This window comes from Capra hircus, chromosome 28, assembly GCF_001704415.2.
Source record: "Capra hircus breed San Clemente chromosome 28, ASM170441v1, whole genome shotgun sequence".
In the NCBI taxonomy this organism is placed as follows: Eukaryota; Metazoa; Chordata; class Mammalia; order Artiodactyla; family Bovidae; genus Capra; species Capra hircus.
The window spans coordinates 39,364,887-39,383,206 of record NC_030835.1 but is presented as its reverse complement, the minus strand read 5'-3'; the positions used below and the strand labels follow the sequence as shown (position 1 = coordinate 39,383,206).

At 42.9% G+C, this 18,320-nt stretch overlaps 1 protein-coding gene across 1 annotated transcript in view; it reads right to left on the bottom strand.

The window, feature by feature from the left end:
• Window positions 1–18,320, bottom strand: part of PCNX2 (pecanex homolog 2 (Drosophila)) — a 309,639-nt gene that overhangs the window by 72,215 nt on the left and 219,104 nt on the right. The window contains exon 24 of the mRNA XM_018042531.1: window positions 4,008–4,066. Within this exon, the coding sequence (XP_017898020.1) occupies window positions 4,008–4,066 (59 nt within the window). The remainder of the gene's footprint in view (window positions 1–4,007; window positions 4,067–18,320) is intronic.

The following is an 18,320-nucleotide window of genomic DNA, read 5'->3' as shown; positions in this document are numbered from 1 at the left end:
CAGGCCCTGCCCCCCCAGTCCCGCCCCCAACCTGCTCTCAGCTGTCCAGTTGGCCACAACCTGGGTATCTTTCTTCCCACTCCTTCCCACCTAAGGCTCTCAATTTCACATTCTTCAAGTATTTTTTGCATCTCTCTACTTTTTTCCATTCCCATTACCCTTGCTTTATCCCAAGTTACACGATCTCTCAGGTGGAGGACCACAAGGGTCATGTAACTCACCTATGGGTCTTCACTAGGACATGCTTGCTCATCAATTCTCTACCCCCCAGCCAGAATGACCTTTCAGACGAAAGGGGAACGTGTCACCTAGGACCCTCCAGCCCATTTCCTAAAGTGGTTTGTTAGGGCTCTTAAGATAGAGACAAGACTTCAACACATCACCTATAATAGGGTCCCATAAGTCATCCTCCACAGGAATAAGCTAGGACACCAGCCTGATCAAACCCAGGGTGTATGGTCACACCAGGGGCGCTGTGTGCTCTGCTCCCCACTTCAGTCTCCATCCTCACCTCTCACTCATCTCTCCCTCGAGCTCCACACTTAGCAACACAGAACTTCTCCCAGGTGAGTGACTCACTTGCCCCTTCCCACCTTGGGCCTTTGCAGAGACTAATCTTTCTGCCTGGTTTCCCTTCGTTCTTCTCTGTCTTATTACCTCTACTAATCTTCAGACCACTGTTCCACGGCCACTTCAGGGAAGCCTTCCTTGACCCCTTTGCCACGCCATGTTATAGGGCATCAGGACTATGACCCTCTGCTTGAAAGCACTTGAAACAGCTGGAATTTGACTTTTGGTTTTTTGTGTGTATATGTGTATATATGGTTATTTGATTAACATCTGATTTCTCCAATGCACCCTACGGTGGTGAAGGAAGACTGAATTTGTTTATTTTTGTATCTCAGTACTGGCAGATTCTTAATATGCAGTAATGACTGACTAAATATCTGTTGAATAATAGATGACATCATGATGATACAGCTTTGTTAAGAGAAATTTTGCTTTTGAGAACATAATCCATTAAGTAACTGCAGGGTTTCACTGAGAAATAATTTACAGACAATAAATTGTGTGTGTGTATGTGTGTATATGTATATATATATAGTGTGTGTGTGTGTGTGTGTTAAGTCACTTAGTCATGTCCAACTCTTTGTGATCCCATGCACTGTAGCCCACCAGGCTTCTCTGCCCATGGAATTCTCCAGGCAAGAACACTGGAGTGGGTTTTCATCTCCTTCTTTAGGGGCTCTTCCTGACTCAGGGGTTGAACCCATGTCTTCTGAATTGCAGGCAGATTCTTTACCATCTGAACTATAGGGAAGTTTTTTATATAGGTATATATATATTCTATAATATAAATAACTATTGATAGTATATATTGTGTAAACAGTATATATATATGCATATATACATATATAACTGCAGTCTACAATATAAATAATTATTGCTAGTATACATTTTTATATATTATATACAAGTATATATATTATATATCAATGCCACCTACTCATTTTAAGTTATATATGTATATAAAACTCAGATTTATTGAGGCATAATTTATAGAGAGCAAAATTCACCCTTTTTAGTGTCCGGCTCTATGAACCTTAGAACAATGCTCACAGCCACATGACCACCGCTTCGCGCGCTGCGTTTGCGTCTCACCCATTCCGAGGCATGCAGCAGTGGTTCGTTCTGTTTCATTTGTATGCAGTCGCTCCAGTTTGCTTAACCATTCAATAGCTGAAGGACCTTTGGGTTGTTTTCAGTACTGGTGAATATGAGTAAATCCACTCACGATATTCATGAACTGAAGTTTATAAGAACATGTTTTCATTTCTCTTGAGTCAGACCCTAAGAGCGGCACTACCGTTCTCCAGAACGGCTGGACCATTCTGCGCCCCAGTCGCCGGGACTGAGAAGTCTAGCTGCTCTGCACCCTCGCCAGGACTATGGCTTGTCGTTCGGACTTAGCCGTTCAGATCGAGTGGATGAGCACATCAAGGGAAGGGAAAAGGAAGGACGCAGCAAAGGAGATGGAGTGAGGGAATAAAGGCTTCCCAGTAAAGGGCCAGTGCGTCTCAGGGGCATGGAACTGGGGGTTCATGACGCATTTCGCGTCCCGGCTGGGCCGACTCCTCTTACTCCGTCCGTCCGATCTCTCATAATGAAGACAGAATCTTTTCTGAGAAGGCTGGGTAAACTGGGAAGTCCGGGTCTGTGCTCCTGGGAGTGGAAGAAGCACTGGGAGGGGCTGGAAGGACAGTGTGTCAGCAGTGCTTTCACTTTAGGAGTATCTCTTCTCTGGGGAGTAAGCTCTGCCTCCAGAAAGTCAGAGAAGCATAGAGTTGCCCCAGAGAGAAGAGGCCTGAAGCAAAGCTCAGGACCCCTTCTAGGCCAGCTTCTGGAGTGGAGACAGAGATTCAGGAAGGTTGCAGATAAAGATCCGTGAAGATCTGAATGGAGCTTTCCTGCTCTGTATCCTCAGGAACTGGAGCATCATTGAGGGTGCAGGAAGGCACAGACTGGCCCCGAGCGCACCCACGTAAGAAAGAGCACTGATCCACGGCTAAGAAATCTACAAGACAACACTATCAAACTATGGATATCAGGGCTAGGCATTCATGACAGTTAAAAGCCAAACTGAAATAGGTGCATTTATAACCTATTTATGATTAATGGAAAGAAACAAACTGTTCTATGGACTGAGTCATGTTATGACCTCTAATAAGGTATCAGTATGCTTAATTTTCTATGCAGATTAAGCCTGCCTGACCTGCAGTGATATTCATTTTCTCTGATGAAGCAGCATGCATCCAGAGACACTAACTGGAGATTACTCCGAGTCTCTGGTACTTGTAAAGAAAAAGCCTTAACAAGAGAATTAACTTTTGCTTAACTGTTCAAACTGTTTGATGTACAAATAAAACAATTTAAACCATGAAAAGCTGAGATCTTAGAACACACTGACCACATATCTGTATAATTAGATTAAAATGAGATGAAATTATGAACAGCTAAAATCACAATGTGCTTATGAAACTATCTATATGCCTAATGTCAATGGCCTGGCAAAATCAGAACCCCATGGCTCCACATTAGAGATATTTATACTCCAACCACACCCCCTTCCAACTGGGCTGATACAAAGTTTAACAAAAAATAAACCTGCCTCTCCAGATATTTTCAAGTTTCAAATTACGATTTCAAATTAATCATGTATATGCAATTTAAATATAGCTAATAAGCAGGATACAATTCTTCCTAGACAATATTTTTGGCACAGAGAGTGAGGTGGATTAAAAATAGAGAGTGGTTTAAATTTGCATACTGATATGAGGAGAAAAAAAGGTCGAATGCTTCAAAATGAAATAGATTACAGAAAGAAAAAAGTAACTTCCTGTTACTGTGGCAGATAAATCTTTCCATAGATTAATGTTGTACAAAGACTCTGAAGATATCCAGACCCTGGATCCTAGAATGGCTCGCCTTTAAGGACATCATAATGCTGATTTTTTTTTTTTTTTTGCCAGAATACGAATACCAAGGTTTACTGTCTGTATTTGATGTTTAGCATATACAAACTAAAATGTTGTAATCAACAGTCATTCAATATTGAAAAGGGATCTAATCAGTGCTAAATCATGGAGGAATCCATTTCTAAACCAAATCAGGATATTTGATCAGTTCTATTTGCACAGTTTTATTTTTACCATCAGCATATTTACCAAGACATACACTGTCTCCACAGTGATTAAAAAAAGTGAGTACTTAATTCCTCTTTTTTGGATTGAAGGAATCCATCTACACAACAAAATAAATAGCTTAAAAGAGAGACAGGGGACTTTCCTGGGCAGGGGAGCTCCAGTGGTTAAGACTGCATGCTTCCAACACAGGGGGCATGGTTCAATCCTTGCTTGGGGAACTAAGATCCCACATGCTGCATGGCCAAAAATAAATAAAATAAAATATTAAAAAAAGAAAGAAAGAGAAGGAAGACATCCTCTTACCTGGATCCTTTTCAATTTGGACCACCAGTCTTGTGTTGGAATTATCCACACGCCTTGTACTAGAAAGAGCCACAAGAGTAAGAGGCTGTGATTAGATCCCTGCAAAGGAGAGCGGGCTCACAGGATCAGCTGTGTGAGTGGGAATCCAGGGGAGATGGAGCTCACGTATTAGAGTTATTGTTCTACACTGACAAGGCTGAAGGAAGAGAGGGGTCAGAAGGGTGGGAAAAGCACAGAAAACGCAGAGAGGGAAGAGATGTTTAGTGCTTAGGCACAGAAGACAGACCTTCATCTTTATCAATTCTGAGCATCCAGTCCACAAAATAACAGCAAGCACTGAAATTGTCAATGGACTACCGCTCACTGACAGTACTTGAGAGCAGTGCATACATAGCTATCTTGCTTTTCAAACTGATTCCAGAACATTCTTGATAAGCAGTCCAGGTCTCCACCACTTGCTTTCAAGAGTTGGGTGCATTCTTACAGACTTGTCTTAGGTTGAACCATAAGAATGAAAAGCAGCTCTTTGCAGCTTAGGAAAAGGTGGATTATCTGTAGCCACGGTAACCAGTTGCCACCAGAACCAGTTTTAAACCTTTTCAGTTATGACAACTCACCTCAACTTACAGCTTTGGTAAGGCAGCCAGTTCACAGTGGCCGCTTGCTTCTGCAAGTCAGCCAGCAAGGACAGGCTCAGTGCAGGCTTCTGAGGGTGACCAATCAATAACAGGTTCCCCAGGTGACTGCCCTGCAGATGGCATCACCCCATCTAAACCTGAAACTCATCTGCCCTTGAACTTCAGATGTCCCCCAAACCCCTTTTAAGTGCAACAGTCTGCTCTGCTTGGAGAGAAGATGTTGAGCCAGCCTTGACTTATTTCAGACATTGAGTGGAGGTCTTGTCATTCTTTGATGGATGAAATATGATACTGACACCAACCACAAGAAGCTGATGATATTCAACAGTTTATGGTCTACAAAAATGGCAATTGTGTGAGGGGAACGACTGACTCAAACTGCCCCATCCTGGCCAAACACGATACTAACTATTTGCATGAGGTATCTTACAAGAGGAGATCCTAGTAAGGAAGGCGTAACTAACAAGACATCACCAATCAGAAGAATTCAGGAAAGTTCAAAATGTCTTACCAACCTCCCACCATCCTCCTTGCTAACATCCATCTTGGCTGAGTGATGTGCACACTGCCAGGAAGGACCCTGAGTCAGAATGACTGGCCAGAGAAAATTTGGAAACTAACCCCATCACCATAAAACCTGAGGCTGTGAGCCACTTGGCAGAGCAGTCCTCCTCGGTTCCCACCCGGCGGCCCCCTTCCCATTGAAGTCTCTTGCTTTATCAGCACATGTGTCTCCTTAGACAATTCATTTCTGAGTGTTAGACAAGAGCCCACTCTCGGGCCCTGGCAAGCATCCCTCTTCCTACAAAAATTTCATAAGCCTAAACCTATGCCATAAAGAAAGGGCTTTCACTAGAAACAGACCACTGAATGGAGGGTTCCATACAAGTTCGAACATAATGAGCATCTCATCTTTACCATACCTAGATATACCATGTTTCAGATATATGAGAACTATCTAGGCAGGATCCTGCTGGAGTTTTGTAGACTAGATGCTCCAGATGGGTTGTACAGAAGGGATATTCTGTTACAGCTCGGAAAGGTCACGTTGTTCTATTACTGCTTCCTTTTCCTTGCAAATACCCTCAGATCAGCTTTGAAAATAAAAGACCCCGGGTGGCAGAAAATAAAGCGAACAACAAAATTCTTTCTAATGAAGGCCGTAATCCCACGTCGGCACAGTGAGTCCCTGAACGGAATTTTAATTTCACCTTAAGACCTAGGACAAATGGAATTTTCAGCAGCAGAATAAACAATTTTTAAAGTGAGATTGAGCCAAAAGAAAGTCATTTCCCAAACTCCTTAGGGAATTAAAACACCTTCTAAAACTATGTTAAATGAAAAGCTATCTGCAAAAGGCTTTGGATGCAGAGGGCTCAATTCTGATCAGCAGTAACTAAGCCATGCTGCCTGTGTGCCCCGAGGGCCTCTGGCTCGCCACCAGACTCTCTAAGAAGGGCAAGTGTCAGCCTTACTGGGTATTCAAGGATTTCTCCAGCGCTTTCCTCCTGTAAATTCGGTGCTTACCACTCAAAGGTGCTAATTAGTTCAGTAATTGGATTTCTGTCCTCACTGTCTTATTGCAGGAACATTCTGTTCTGTCCCTCAGTGTGTGGTATGGTCAGTTGCTCAGTCATGTCCGACTCTCTGCAGCCCCATGGACTGTAGCCTGCTAGGCTCCTCAGTCCATGAGATTTTCGAGGCAAGAATACTGGAATGGGCTGCCATTTCCTACTCCAGGCGGTCTTCCCAACCCAGGGATCAAAGCCACGTCTCCTGGGTCTCCTGCACTAGCCAGCAGATTCTTTACCACTAGCGCCACCTGGTGGGGGCTTCCAACTCACTCCCCAATCTCAGAGGCGTTCAAAATGCCGGCGTGGTTAGGTGTGTATGCTCTCAGCATCTGCCCGGCAAAGCTAAGGCTCACTGCTTGCCACAGGGTCCCAAGCGCCACAAGCCAAGAGTCCAGTAATATGATAGGTCTTCCCAGAGAAGGGGACTCGCTCTGAAGCATCTCTCCCTTATGTTAAGACGGAATGCCACCAGCAAAGCTCATTTCCTCCTTTCATGCTTTGCCTTTCTACCTCCTCATCTAAATCCAGCACCTTGTCACTTACGTGGCTTCACCTGAGGAGCTTAAGTAATTTAACAGTAACTTGATTATACTGTTTCCAGTTCCGGTTTGACAGCTCACATAGACTATTTATGGAAGTAGTCCCCATTTTTGATGAGGAAGTGTGACTGGCTGGAGTAAGAACTTTGATGGGCATCTGCTCATATGGAGAAACCAGGATGGATGGACTATAGTTCTCTTCATGGGGCGGGACAGCATTAGAGAAATCTGGAAAATGAGAAGGCAGTCAGACACTAAACAGAAGGACCTGTCCCATTTTAAGTTGAATATATGCACAAGTTTCATTTGGGTTAGTATTTTTTAATGATTTTTGTGTTTATACTCATATGGGATATCGGTCCAAGGTTGTTTTTTCTTGCGATGACTTTGTCTGGCTTTGGTATCAGGGGAATACTGGCCCCACAGAATGATTTAAGAACTGTTCCTTCCTTTACTCTTCTTTGGGGAGATTTGAGAAGAACTGATGGTAATTCGTCTTTAATCATTTTAGAGAATTTGAGAGTCAAGCGAACCGATTCTGGGCTTTTCTTTGTTGCGAGTTTTTGATTACCTATTAATTCCCTTTAATTGTTATAGGCTTACTCAGATTATCTATTTCTTTTTCAGTCAATGTTGGTAGTGTGTGTATTTCTATGAATTCTCCTGGTTTGGCTAGGTTATCTCATGTGTCGATACACAGTCGTTTATAGAATTCTCTTTCAATTAGGTAATGTTGGTAGAAATGTTCTCAACTTTTAACTGTGATTTTAGTAATTTGAGTCTCTTTTTTCTTGGTCATTCTTGGTAAACATTTGTCACTTTTGTCAATCTTTTCAAAGAATCAAATTTTGGTTTAACTTATTCTTTCTATTGCTTTCCTATCCTCTATTTCATTTCTCATCATTTTAATTTTTATTATTTTGTTCCGTCTGCTTACTTTGGTTTAGTTGGTTCCTTTTTCTCTAGTTTCTTAACATGGAAGACTAGCTTATTGATTTGAGATTTTCCTTATTTTTTTTAAATTTAGGCATTGACAGCTCTGAATTTCTCTCTGAGTACTGCTTTTGCTACATACTGTCAACTACAAATTGGCACTCACCGTGGGCACTTGCCTGGCGGGCTACAGTCCGTGGGGTCGCAAAGAGTCAAACACGACAGAGCCACTAACCACAGCTCGCCCTACTAGGATTACCTTGCCTGCCGCTGCAGCTGCTGACCTTCAACACCCCCGAGAGGCCTTCCAGGTGGAGGGCAGAGGTGAGGCACTCTGATCTGGGGAATAAAACTGGCAGGGCAGGTCTTCAGATAGTTAGATGTTTTTAGGAGCTGATTTTATGAGCCCAATTCTTGGTCTCCTCGTATCTAGAAAAGCACTGCAATCCTTCATGGGATGACTGTTTCTCATGGTTAGAAGAACCTTCTGAAGAAACATGTGCTTGATTGTATGTACACTTCCTTCACCAAGATCACACATATACTGTCCTTCTCCACTACATTCAAAAAAATTATTTATTTTAATTGGAGGATAACTGCTTTACAAGATTGCGTTGGTCTCTGCCACCCAGCACCATGGACCAGCCATAGGTATACATATGTCCCTCCCCCTTGAACTTCCTTCTCCCCCCGCCACACCCCTCTAGTTGTCACAGAGCACTGGTTTGAGCTCCCGGTGTCAGACAGCAAATTCCCACTATCTATGTTACATATGGTAATGTATATGTTTCAGGGTTACTTTCTGAATTCATCCCACCCTCTCCTTCTCCCACCGTGTCCTGAAGTCTGTTCTCTATACCCGCATCTTCATTGCTGTCCCACAAACAGGTTCATCAGTACCATCTTTCTAGATTTCATATATATGCATTAATATATGATATTTGGAACAGTTCTCAGAGGTATTTGAGGTGCTGTCTCCTGGGCTGCAGCCCTCATTTTGCCCCAAATACAACTTAACTTGCAACTTTCATGTTGCCCTTTTTTAAAGTTGACAATACCATACGTTTTAAGCTACTGTTCTCTCCTTTCCATTCACCACAAAATATTTTTAAATTTTCTCTTGTAATTTTTTTTGACTTATAGGTTGTTTAAGGTAACTTTATTTTATACATCTCTGGGATTTCTCTAGATTTCCTCTTGCTGTTAATTTCTAATTTCACTCCATTGTAGCTGGAGAACATATGTTATATAATTTCAATCCTTTTAAATTTACTGAGGTTTGTTTTATGGCCTAACACATGGTCTATTCTGGAGATTTGTCCATGTGCACATGTCAAAAATGTTTTTTGAAAAACTTTGGCTTTGCAAAATACTCTGCCAAAAGGTCAAAAAGACCAGGTACAGACAGTGGCAAAATATCTTCAAACCTCATATCCAACAAAGAACAAGTGTTTAGAATATATAAACAACTCTCAAAACTCAACAGTAAAAAACAAAACAAAGAAACCAAAACAAACAAAACCCCCACAAAGAATGCAAGAGAAAATGAACAAAGACATGGAAAAACATTTCTGCGAAGAGGACACATGGACAACAAATAAACTCAGAAAACGATGTTCAATATCATAATTCATAAGAGAACCGTAGGTTAAAACCACAAGAAGGCATCGCTATATACACCCAGCAGAATGACTAACGTAAAAAATAGTGAAAATATCAACACACTGCCAAGGACGTGCATAAACTAGGTCTCTTACACAGTGCTGCTGGGGATGCAAACGGTGTCACTTCTCTGAAAAAATGTGCGGCAGTTTCTTTTTTAAAAAATTACCATTATGTTCTGCAGTCACCACGTCATTTCCAACTGCGACCCTGTGGACTGCAGCATGCCCCATTCCTCGGTCCTTCACTATCTCCCAGAGCTTGCTCAAGCTCAGGTCCAGTAAGTCGGTGATGCCATCTAACCATCTCTTCTGCCACCCTCTTCTCCTTTTGCCTTCAGTCTTTCGCAGCATCAGGGCCTTTTCCAATGAGTTGGCTCTTTGCGTCAGGTCAAAGTATTGGAGCTTCAGCTTCAGCATCAGTTCTTGGAATGAAAACTCACGGTTGATTTCCTTTAGGATTGACTGGTTTCATCTCTTTGCAGTCCAAGAGACTCAAGATTCTTTTCCAGCATCATAATTCAAAAAGATCAATTCTTTGGCCCTCGGCCTTCTTTAATTAAGGTCCAACTCTCACATCGGTACATGACTACTGGAAAAACTGGAAATTTGACTTTACAGACTTAGGTTGGCAAAGTGATGTCTCTGCTTTTCAATATGCTGTCTAGCAAGCATAGGAACCATATGAGCATAACTACCATATGAGCTAGCAATTATATTCCTGGGCAATTATGCCAGAGAAATGAAGACTTATGTTCACCCAAAACCCCACAGACCAACGTCCCTAGCAGCTTTATTCATAAAAGCCAAACTCTGGGAGCAACCCAGATGCCCCTCTGCTGTTGAGTCACTAAGTTGTGTCCAACTCTTTGCAGCCCCATGAATTGCAGCAAGCCAGGCTTCCCTGTCCTTCACTATTGCTGCTTGGAAGAAAAGCTATGACAAGCCTAGAAAGGGTATTAAAAAGCAGAGATATCATTTTGCCAACAAAGGTGTGTATAGTCAAACCTGTAGTCACGTACAGTAGTCATGTACAGATGTGAGCTGGACCAAAAGAAGGTGTCCCTGAATGAGCGAGTTGCTAAGCAGACTGTTGTTTCCACACTATGAGATGTGCTGTGCTGTGCTCAGTCGCTCAGTCACGTCTGACTCTTTGCGACCCCACGGACTGTAGCCCGCCAGGCTCCTCTGTCCATGGGATTCTCCAGACAAGAATACTGGAGAGGGTTGCCACGCTGTCCTCCAGGGGTTCTTCCTAACCCAGGGATCAAACCCAGGTGTCCTGCATTGCAGGCAAATTCTTTACTGCCTGAGCCACCAGGGAAGCCCATACCATGAGATATTGCTTAGCAATTATAGTTACTGACATACCATGATCTGGATGAATCTTCAGTGAACTACGGTTGAGTGAAAACAGGCAACCCCATGAAGTTAATTGTAGTAGGATTCCATTCATATAAAATTATTGAAATAACAAAATTAGAGTTAGAAAACAGATCAATGGTTATAGGAGTTAAGAAGTGGTGAGCTGCAGAACAGAAGAGTGTGTTTTGAATATAAAAGGGCAGAAGCAGAGATCTCTGTGCGGGTGGACATGGTCAATATCTCGACTGGACCAACATCAATATCCCAGTGATAGTGGTGCAAGATGTTAACATGTGTAAATTGAATAAAAGGTATATGGGGAGATCTCTTTTTAATATTTCTTTCAACCCCATGTAAATTTATACTTTAGCTTTGAAAAAAGTTTAATTTAAAAAATCTCCATACACATGTATACGTATAGCTGAGTCCTTTGCTCTTCACCTGAAACTATCACAACATTGTTAATCGGTTATATAGCAATACAAAATGAAAAACTTGTTTTTAAAAGTGATACTGGATCATGGGAAAAGCAAGAGAGTTCCAGAAAAACATCTATTTCTGCTTTATTGACTACGCCAAAGCCTTTGACTGTGTGGATCACAATAAACTGTGAAGAAATCTGAAAGAGATGGGAATATCAGACCACCTGACCTGCCTCTTGAGAAACCTATATGCAGGTCAGGAAGCAATAGTTAGAACTGGACATGGAACAACAGACTGGTTCCAAATAGGAAAAGGAGTATGTCAAGGCTGTATATTGTTAACCTGCTTATTTAACTTCTATGCAGAGTACATCATGAGAAACGCTGGGCTGGAAGAAACATAAGCTGGAACCAAGATTGCCGGGAGAAATATCAATAACCTCAGATATGCAGATGACACCACCTTTATGGCAGAAAGTGAAGAGGAGCTAAAAAGCCTCTTGATGAAAGTGAAAGAGGAGAGCAAAAAAGTTGGCTTAAAGCTCAACATTCAGAAAACGAAGATCACGGCATCTGGTCCCATCTCTTCATGGGAAATAGATGGGGAAACAGTGGAAATGGTGTCAGACTTTATTTTTGGGGACTCCAAAATCACTGCAGATGGTGACTGCAGCCATGAAATTAAAAGATGCTTACTCCTTGGGAAGGAAAGTTTTGACCAACCTAGATAGCATATTCAAAAGCAGAGACATTACTTTGCCAACAAAGGTCTGTCTAGTCAAGGCTATGGTTTTTCCAGTGGTCATGTATGGATGTGAGAGTTGGACTGTGAAAGCTGAGCACCAAAGAATTGATGCTTTTGAACTGTGGTGTTGGAGAAGACTCTTGAGAGTCCCTTGGACTGCAAGCAGATCCAACCAGTCCATTCTAAAGGAGATCAGCCCTGGGATTTCTTTGGAGGGAACGATGCTGAAGCTGAAACTCCAGTACTTTGGCCACCTCATGCGAAGAGTTGACTCATTGGAAAAGACTCTGATGCTGGGAGGGACTGTGGGCAGGAGGAGAGGGGGACGACAGAGGATGAGATGGCTGGATGGCATCACCGACTCGATGGACGTGAGTTTGAGTGAACTCTGGGAGTTGGTGATGGACAGGGAGTCCTGGAGTGCTGCGATTCATGGGGTTGTGGAGAGTTGGACACGACTGAGTGACTGAACTGAACTGAATTGAACTGATACATTAAAAAAACAAAACAAAACTCCATAGCTAGAAGCAGGCCTGAATTCTGTGATTATAATGCAGTCATGTGTGATTCTCATCTCTCACCTTACCTTGCTTGCCTTGCAAATTAGGATCACTTCTCTCATTTCAGTCAGAAAAATCCAAGACTCTCCAACACTTCAACTACAGGATATGAAGTCCAACTATTTATTCACTGGCAAGTCATAAATATTTAGGGGATGAAAGTGTTTCTGCAAATGCAACTAATCAAAACAGTAATAAGAATTTCTAGTTGCATGTGGCTGGGCCTAAATGGGGAACTGAATAGATGGAGATACAAGAGATTACAAGGGATTCCTGAGTATTAAATGATCAGGGTGCTGCTAGTTTTGTTTCCCCAAGAGTAACATGACTGACTTAAGGTTTTGACTTCTGGGTACAATAGCCTCCTGGTAAAAAGAGATCCAGTTTGACAGAGTTTTATTTAGAGTTCTGGATATTTCTCTTGGGGATGAAGACACATTTACTTTTTTATTAGTGACCACTGAGTATGTACAGAATTTGGATCAAGGTGAGCCCACAGAAAAAAGAAATGCCAACTGTTGGCAATGAGATTGCAGGATTTTGCAGTGACAGGCACAGCCCTGACGGATTACCTCTGGACCTTCCTGTTTTCACGGCCACACGTCTCAAGAGAGATAGCAAATCCAGAAGACACGCTCTCCTAACGTGAAGCCTGTTAAGACACGGTGCTGTTTTGTCCTCGAGGGATGTGGCACTTAATAAAATCACACCAGCTCCTTTTTCCGCTGAGATGGACTTCATTTTTCCTTTGTTATTTCATTCACTCTTAATATATAACATTTTACCTGACCCATGCTCAATCTTCAAACCTGTTACAAAACCAAGTTTAACTAAAATGGTGCTCCTAATTCTATAATCACCATGAGACACCTTGCCAAATCAGTTACACTGACTAAAAGGATAAATAGAGGTGCCATATGCAGGTTTGTGGGGCTTCCCTGGCCTCAGCAGTAAACAATCCTCCTGCCACGTAGGAGACTCAGGTTCAGTCCTGGTGGGAAAGATCCCCCGGAGTAGGAAACGGCAACCTGCTCCAGCATTCTTGCCGAGGAAACTCCATGGACAGAGGAGCCTGGTGGGCTACAGTCCATGGGGTCGGGAAGAGTCGGACACAACTTACTGACTCAACAACAATAATAACAGTGCAGGCTTGACCTCTCCCGCTTGCATTTCAGTGATGGTGTGCCTTATGACAAATCATTTGGCCTGGAACATTATACAAAAACAAGGCAGCGGAACCCTAAGAATAGGACCGAAAACTTAAGTTGATAAATCTGATTTCCATTTGTAACTTGGCTCATGACTTATTAAATTACTTGAGAGATGTAGAAAGACTCCTATAATTCTTCTGACCTTCAGTTTTCTGAGTGCACAAAAGGGCAACTAAGAAACGGTGCTTTGGATCTGCAACTGAAATATAGAGCCCTTCTTCTGACTGGCTACTGCAAAACTGAACAAAGAATCACTTAACCTTGCAACAGGCCTGTTACCCAAGGGAATCAGGAGGGACAATGGATGAATAGGAAATCGATTTTATATCACCGCATCAGTACATCTGGGTATAGATTTCTTTTATGGGGAAAAAAAAGAACAGTAATTTTTTAATCCTAATATGCTTTTTCAAATTTGATTTTAAATACTAAAATTGTATTGAATCCTGGCTCTAAGAGCACAGGCATTATAGACAACAGGAAATGAGATCATTCACCTCCTCCAATTGTCCTCCATCTCCCCAGCTTTTCCCCCAGGCAGTGTCTTTGACAATGACAAGAAAAACCTCCTCAGAAGGCTTTATCCTGGATAAATTTAACTAGAAAGCTAGTGTTCTATCATTGTGGACTACTCTTAAAATTAGAGATTTTTAAAAATTTCATTCTCTACGCAAACAATACTTTCTGTATTGTTTGGAAGCTCCAACACTTTGGCCACCTGATGAGAATAGCTGACTTATTGGAAAAGACCCTGATGCTGGGAAAGACTAAAAGCAAAAGGAGAAGGGGATGACAGAGGATGAGATGGTTGGATGGCATCACTGACTCAATGGACATGAATTTGAGCAAACTCCAGGAGATAATAGAGGACAGAGGATCCTGGCATGCTATAGTACATGGTATCACAAAGAATTGGACACTGCTTAGCAAATGAACAACAAAAATAATACAGTGTTCTTTAAAATCCACTAAGAACTTTCTCTTCTCTCAAACCTCAAAGTATTCCTCTCCCCAAAGCTTTCCTAGTCTCTAGGAAATTAAGCTCCAGCCACACAAACACCAAAATATGTAACTTAATTAGACAATACAAAAGAGAAAAAGAATATAATACATTAAATTGCCATTATTCTTATCAGATAACAGTTTTACTAATTCTCACATATGGGATTATTTTTCCATTATTGGTCATTTTTCATTTAAACCAGCTTGATGGGGAGCATCCATCTACTTAATTGTGTTTACAGAGAGAGAGAGAAACACAGTAATTGAGACATGAAAGAGCATTATAAACCCTATGGAGTGGTGATGATGGCAGAATGCTTTCAAAGTGACAAGAAAAAAAGAGCATGACTTCCTATGTTCACATAATGCATTAATTTCATTAATCAGCCAATTGTATCATAAACCCTGAAAGAACAACCACATGTGAAGTCTGGGACAGTTCTTAGCCTTCAATAAACAGGGACTAAAGTCAGTCTTGGAAGTATGCTCAGAGTACTGTGAATGATAAATTTTGCCTGCCATATCAGCAGACAACCGATGCTGCAGCCATCACACCGTGCGCTAGAGCCACCCAATGGTGTACCCTGCGGCTTTCCATGGCCCAGTGGTAGACAATCCGTCTGCCAGTGCAGGAGATGCAGGTTTGATCCCTGGATCAGGAAGATCCCCTGGAGAAGGGAATGGTGACCCACTCCAGTATTCTTGCCTGGAAAATCCCATGGACAGAGGAACCTGATGGGCCTCAGTCCATGGAATTGCAAAAGAGTTGGACATGACTTAGCAAGTAAACAACAAAAAAAACCAACACTGGTTCACTCCAAGGGGACTCAGAATGGGAAAACACAGGATGCTGGCTCCAGATAGCCTACGTGAGTGTCAAAGGGATCATTTCAATGAGCCCAGACTCTTGCATCTGCCCATACATAGAAGACTGCTAAATTCCTTGAGATGTCTGACTTTCTTTAATTAACAGTAATCATTCGATGCTCTGGGACTACCTGGCCTAAGTTGCAAAACTATATACCCTGATTCCTCCCTTACCTCTTCTGAGCAGTTCTTCAGCGCTTTTGAGAAGCTGTCTCCAAGGCTTGCAGGCTTCAGCAAGTCCTTGGAATAAAACATAATCCTCAACTTTTCGGCTGTGCTTTCTTTTCAGTTGACAGTTATAAAATTAAAGAGTCTTCCGCCCATGCCCCCCATGACTGCAATGTTAAGGAGTGAGTTTGAACCTAGAAGTCCAAATGCAAAAGTCCCCCAGGACCCAGAGTGGCCATCCCTTAGGCAACTGTGTCACTGATGGGGACAGTGTGGCCAGTAGCTTGCCTGCCTGGTCACAGAGAACTTTGAAAGGGCTCAGGGTTCTTGGCACTGGGGAGTGAACCCTCAACTGTGCAAATACCTCCATCTGCCCAATAAATCTCCTGAGCCAGCAACACTCGAGTCCTGCAGTAAAAAGGTCTGAGAGGCAAAAGCTGAGGACTTCTGCCTTCCTTTGTTTAGAATCATCAATTCCATCTCCAACACATGCCTGAAAGCTGGAAAAGCTGCCAGGCCTGAGAAGGGCTCTGCCTGTATGCTGTGCTAGGCTGGCACTCCCTGCAGACTCAGACACACAGCCTTGCTCCTGGGTGACCTTGACTTCCAGGTGACCTTGATACGTTGGGTCAGCAGCACCAGACTGCCAGGGAGCAGTGGGCAGGTGGAGGGCTTCCTGCAGGCGCCCAGTCCACTTCACTGCTCCGCACCTTCCAGATTCTCTAACTGCTCAGCAGGGTGGAACAGGACTCTGGGTAAAATTATGCACAGGAGCACAATGAATAATAAGCTCAAACCTATGCTATTTGAGAAATTCAACGCTCTGGAGTTCCTCAAAAGCATCATCCTTCTGGAATTCATTTGCATAATCGCTCTTCACCACACCTGACGTGTCAAACCTTACCCCTGGGTACATGGTGTGTGAGCTTTTTCATCCATCAGCAAAATAGCTGGATGGGGCCAAGTTCATCATTTAGTGTCTCAGACGTAACAGCATTCAGACACAGATACTGGGATTCCAGTTGAGAAAATCCAAGACAGAGAAGAGATGTGGAAGTTCTGATAAGACCCAGGATGTATCGGCCAGAGAGCGGAGAAGGCTCAGACTCCTTTCTGCCAGTCCACCCTTCCCTGCAATTCTAGACTCGACTCACAGACTTAGAGCGCTAAAGGTCTTACCTTTGTGCTGTCATTCCCCTAAATAAAATGGTGAAAGATCCTTTAGATTAAAGCTATTGCTTGCTTTTATTATGAGTGTTTAGATTTCAGGTGATAGGAAACCCAGCTGGAAATGGCTTAAGAAAAATGTGAAACGCATTGACTCCCATAGCTGAAAGGTCAATGGAGCCCGGCTGGACTCAGGGGCTAGAGAGGATGGTGTCATCAGGAATCATTCTCCACATCCCTCAGCCCTGCCTGTTGGCTGTGTTTTCAGGTCAGTTCACACCTCGTGGGGACAAAAAGGCTGCCAGAAGCATTAACCTTTCATTCTACAGCACCAAGTCCAGTGGGGAATAGGATTCTCCTCTCCTGCAGGCTTGGCACACCCCAAAGTCCCAGAGCTCACTCAGGCCAGGCAGAAACAATCCATCTCCAGGACTCTGGGTTTCACACCTTGTTTTCCTATTGTCATTTTTGGCCACAGTTTCACTTGCTCATCTGTTTCTTGCTTACCTGTGGCCTGAAGTCCAGGACAGTATTTACGCAGAACTAGGTTCTACTAAAACGGAATGAAACATGAGTCAGGATACGTGTCCACAGACTCAGCTCATGTATCCCCAGGAACCTGGCTGAGATTTACTGATACTAAACTCTTCAGTCCATCTTGACACCTCCAGTTCATCATACGTAATGGAGAATGTTTATTGCTGGCTTATCTTCACTTCTATCACTTTTGGAAAGTTTGAGACTTAGTCCAGTTTCCCATCCTGCCTATCCTTGTAAGTTCCAGGACGCACTGCCTCCTCAGACATGGCTTAAACCATGCTAATCCCCAAACACGCCTCCTTTATCAACACACACCCGTATGGAACCTCAGAGTGACTCTCAAGCATTTTTTAATGGCTCAAAACACCCAGATGTCTACATGCATCAGACTTTGAATCTCTTCTAGGGGGAGGATTCCCAAAGACCTATCATTAGCTCCCAATAAAAGTCAGGGTGTTTCCTGATTCCTTTCACAAGCCTATCAAGTTATTGGAGACTCCAGAGAGCTAAGGGCACTGAAGGCTGCTTACAGGAATTTCTCAAATCGCCTGTTTAAAAAGAAAATTGTCTCTGAATTAATTAGTCTGACTCCCTTTCTGGGAAATTAGAAGACACTTGATCCTTGGACCTCTGGAGCAGGAAACAGCAACCCACTTCAGTATTCTTGCCTGGGAAATCCCATGGACAGAGGAGCCTGACAGGCTACAGTCTACGGGGTCACAAGCGTTGGACATGCTCCTTGGAAGGAAAGGTATGACAAACGTAGACAGCATATTAAAAAGCAGAGACATCACTTTGCCGACAAAGGCCCGTATAGTCAAAGCTATGGTTTTGCCAGTGGCTGTGTATGGATGTGAGAGTTGGACCATAAAGAAGGCCGAGCACTGAAGAATTGATGCTTTTGAACTGTGGTGTTGGAGA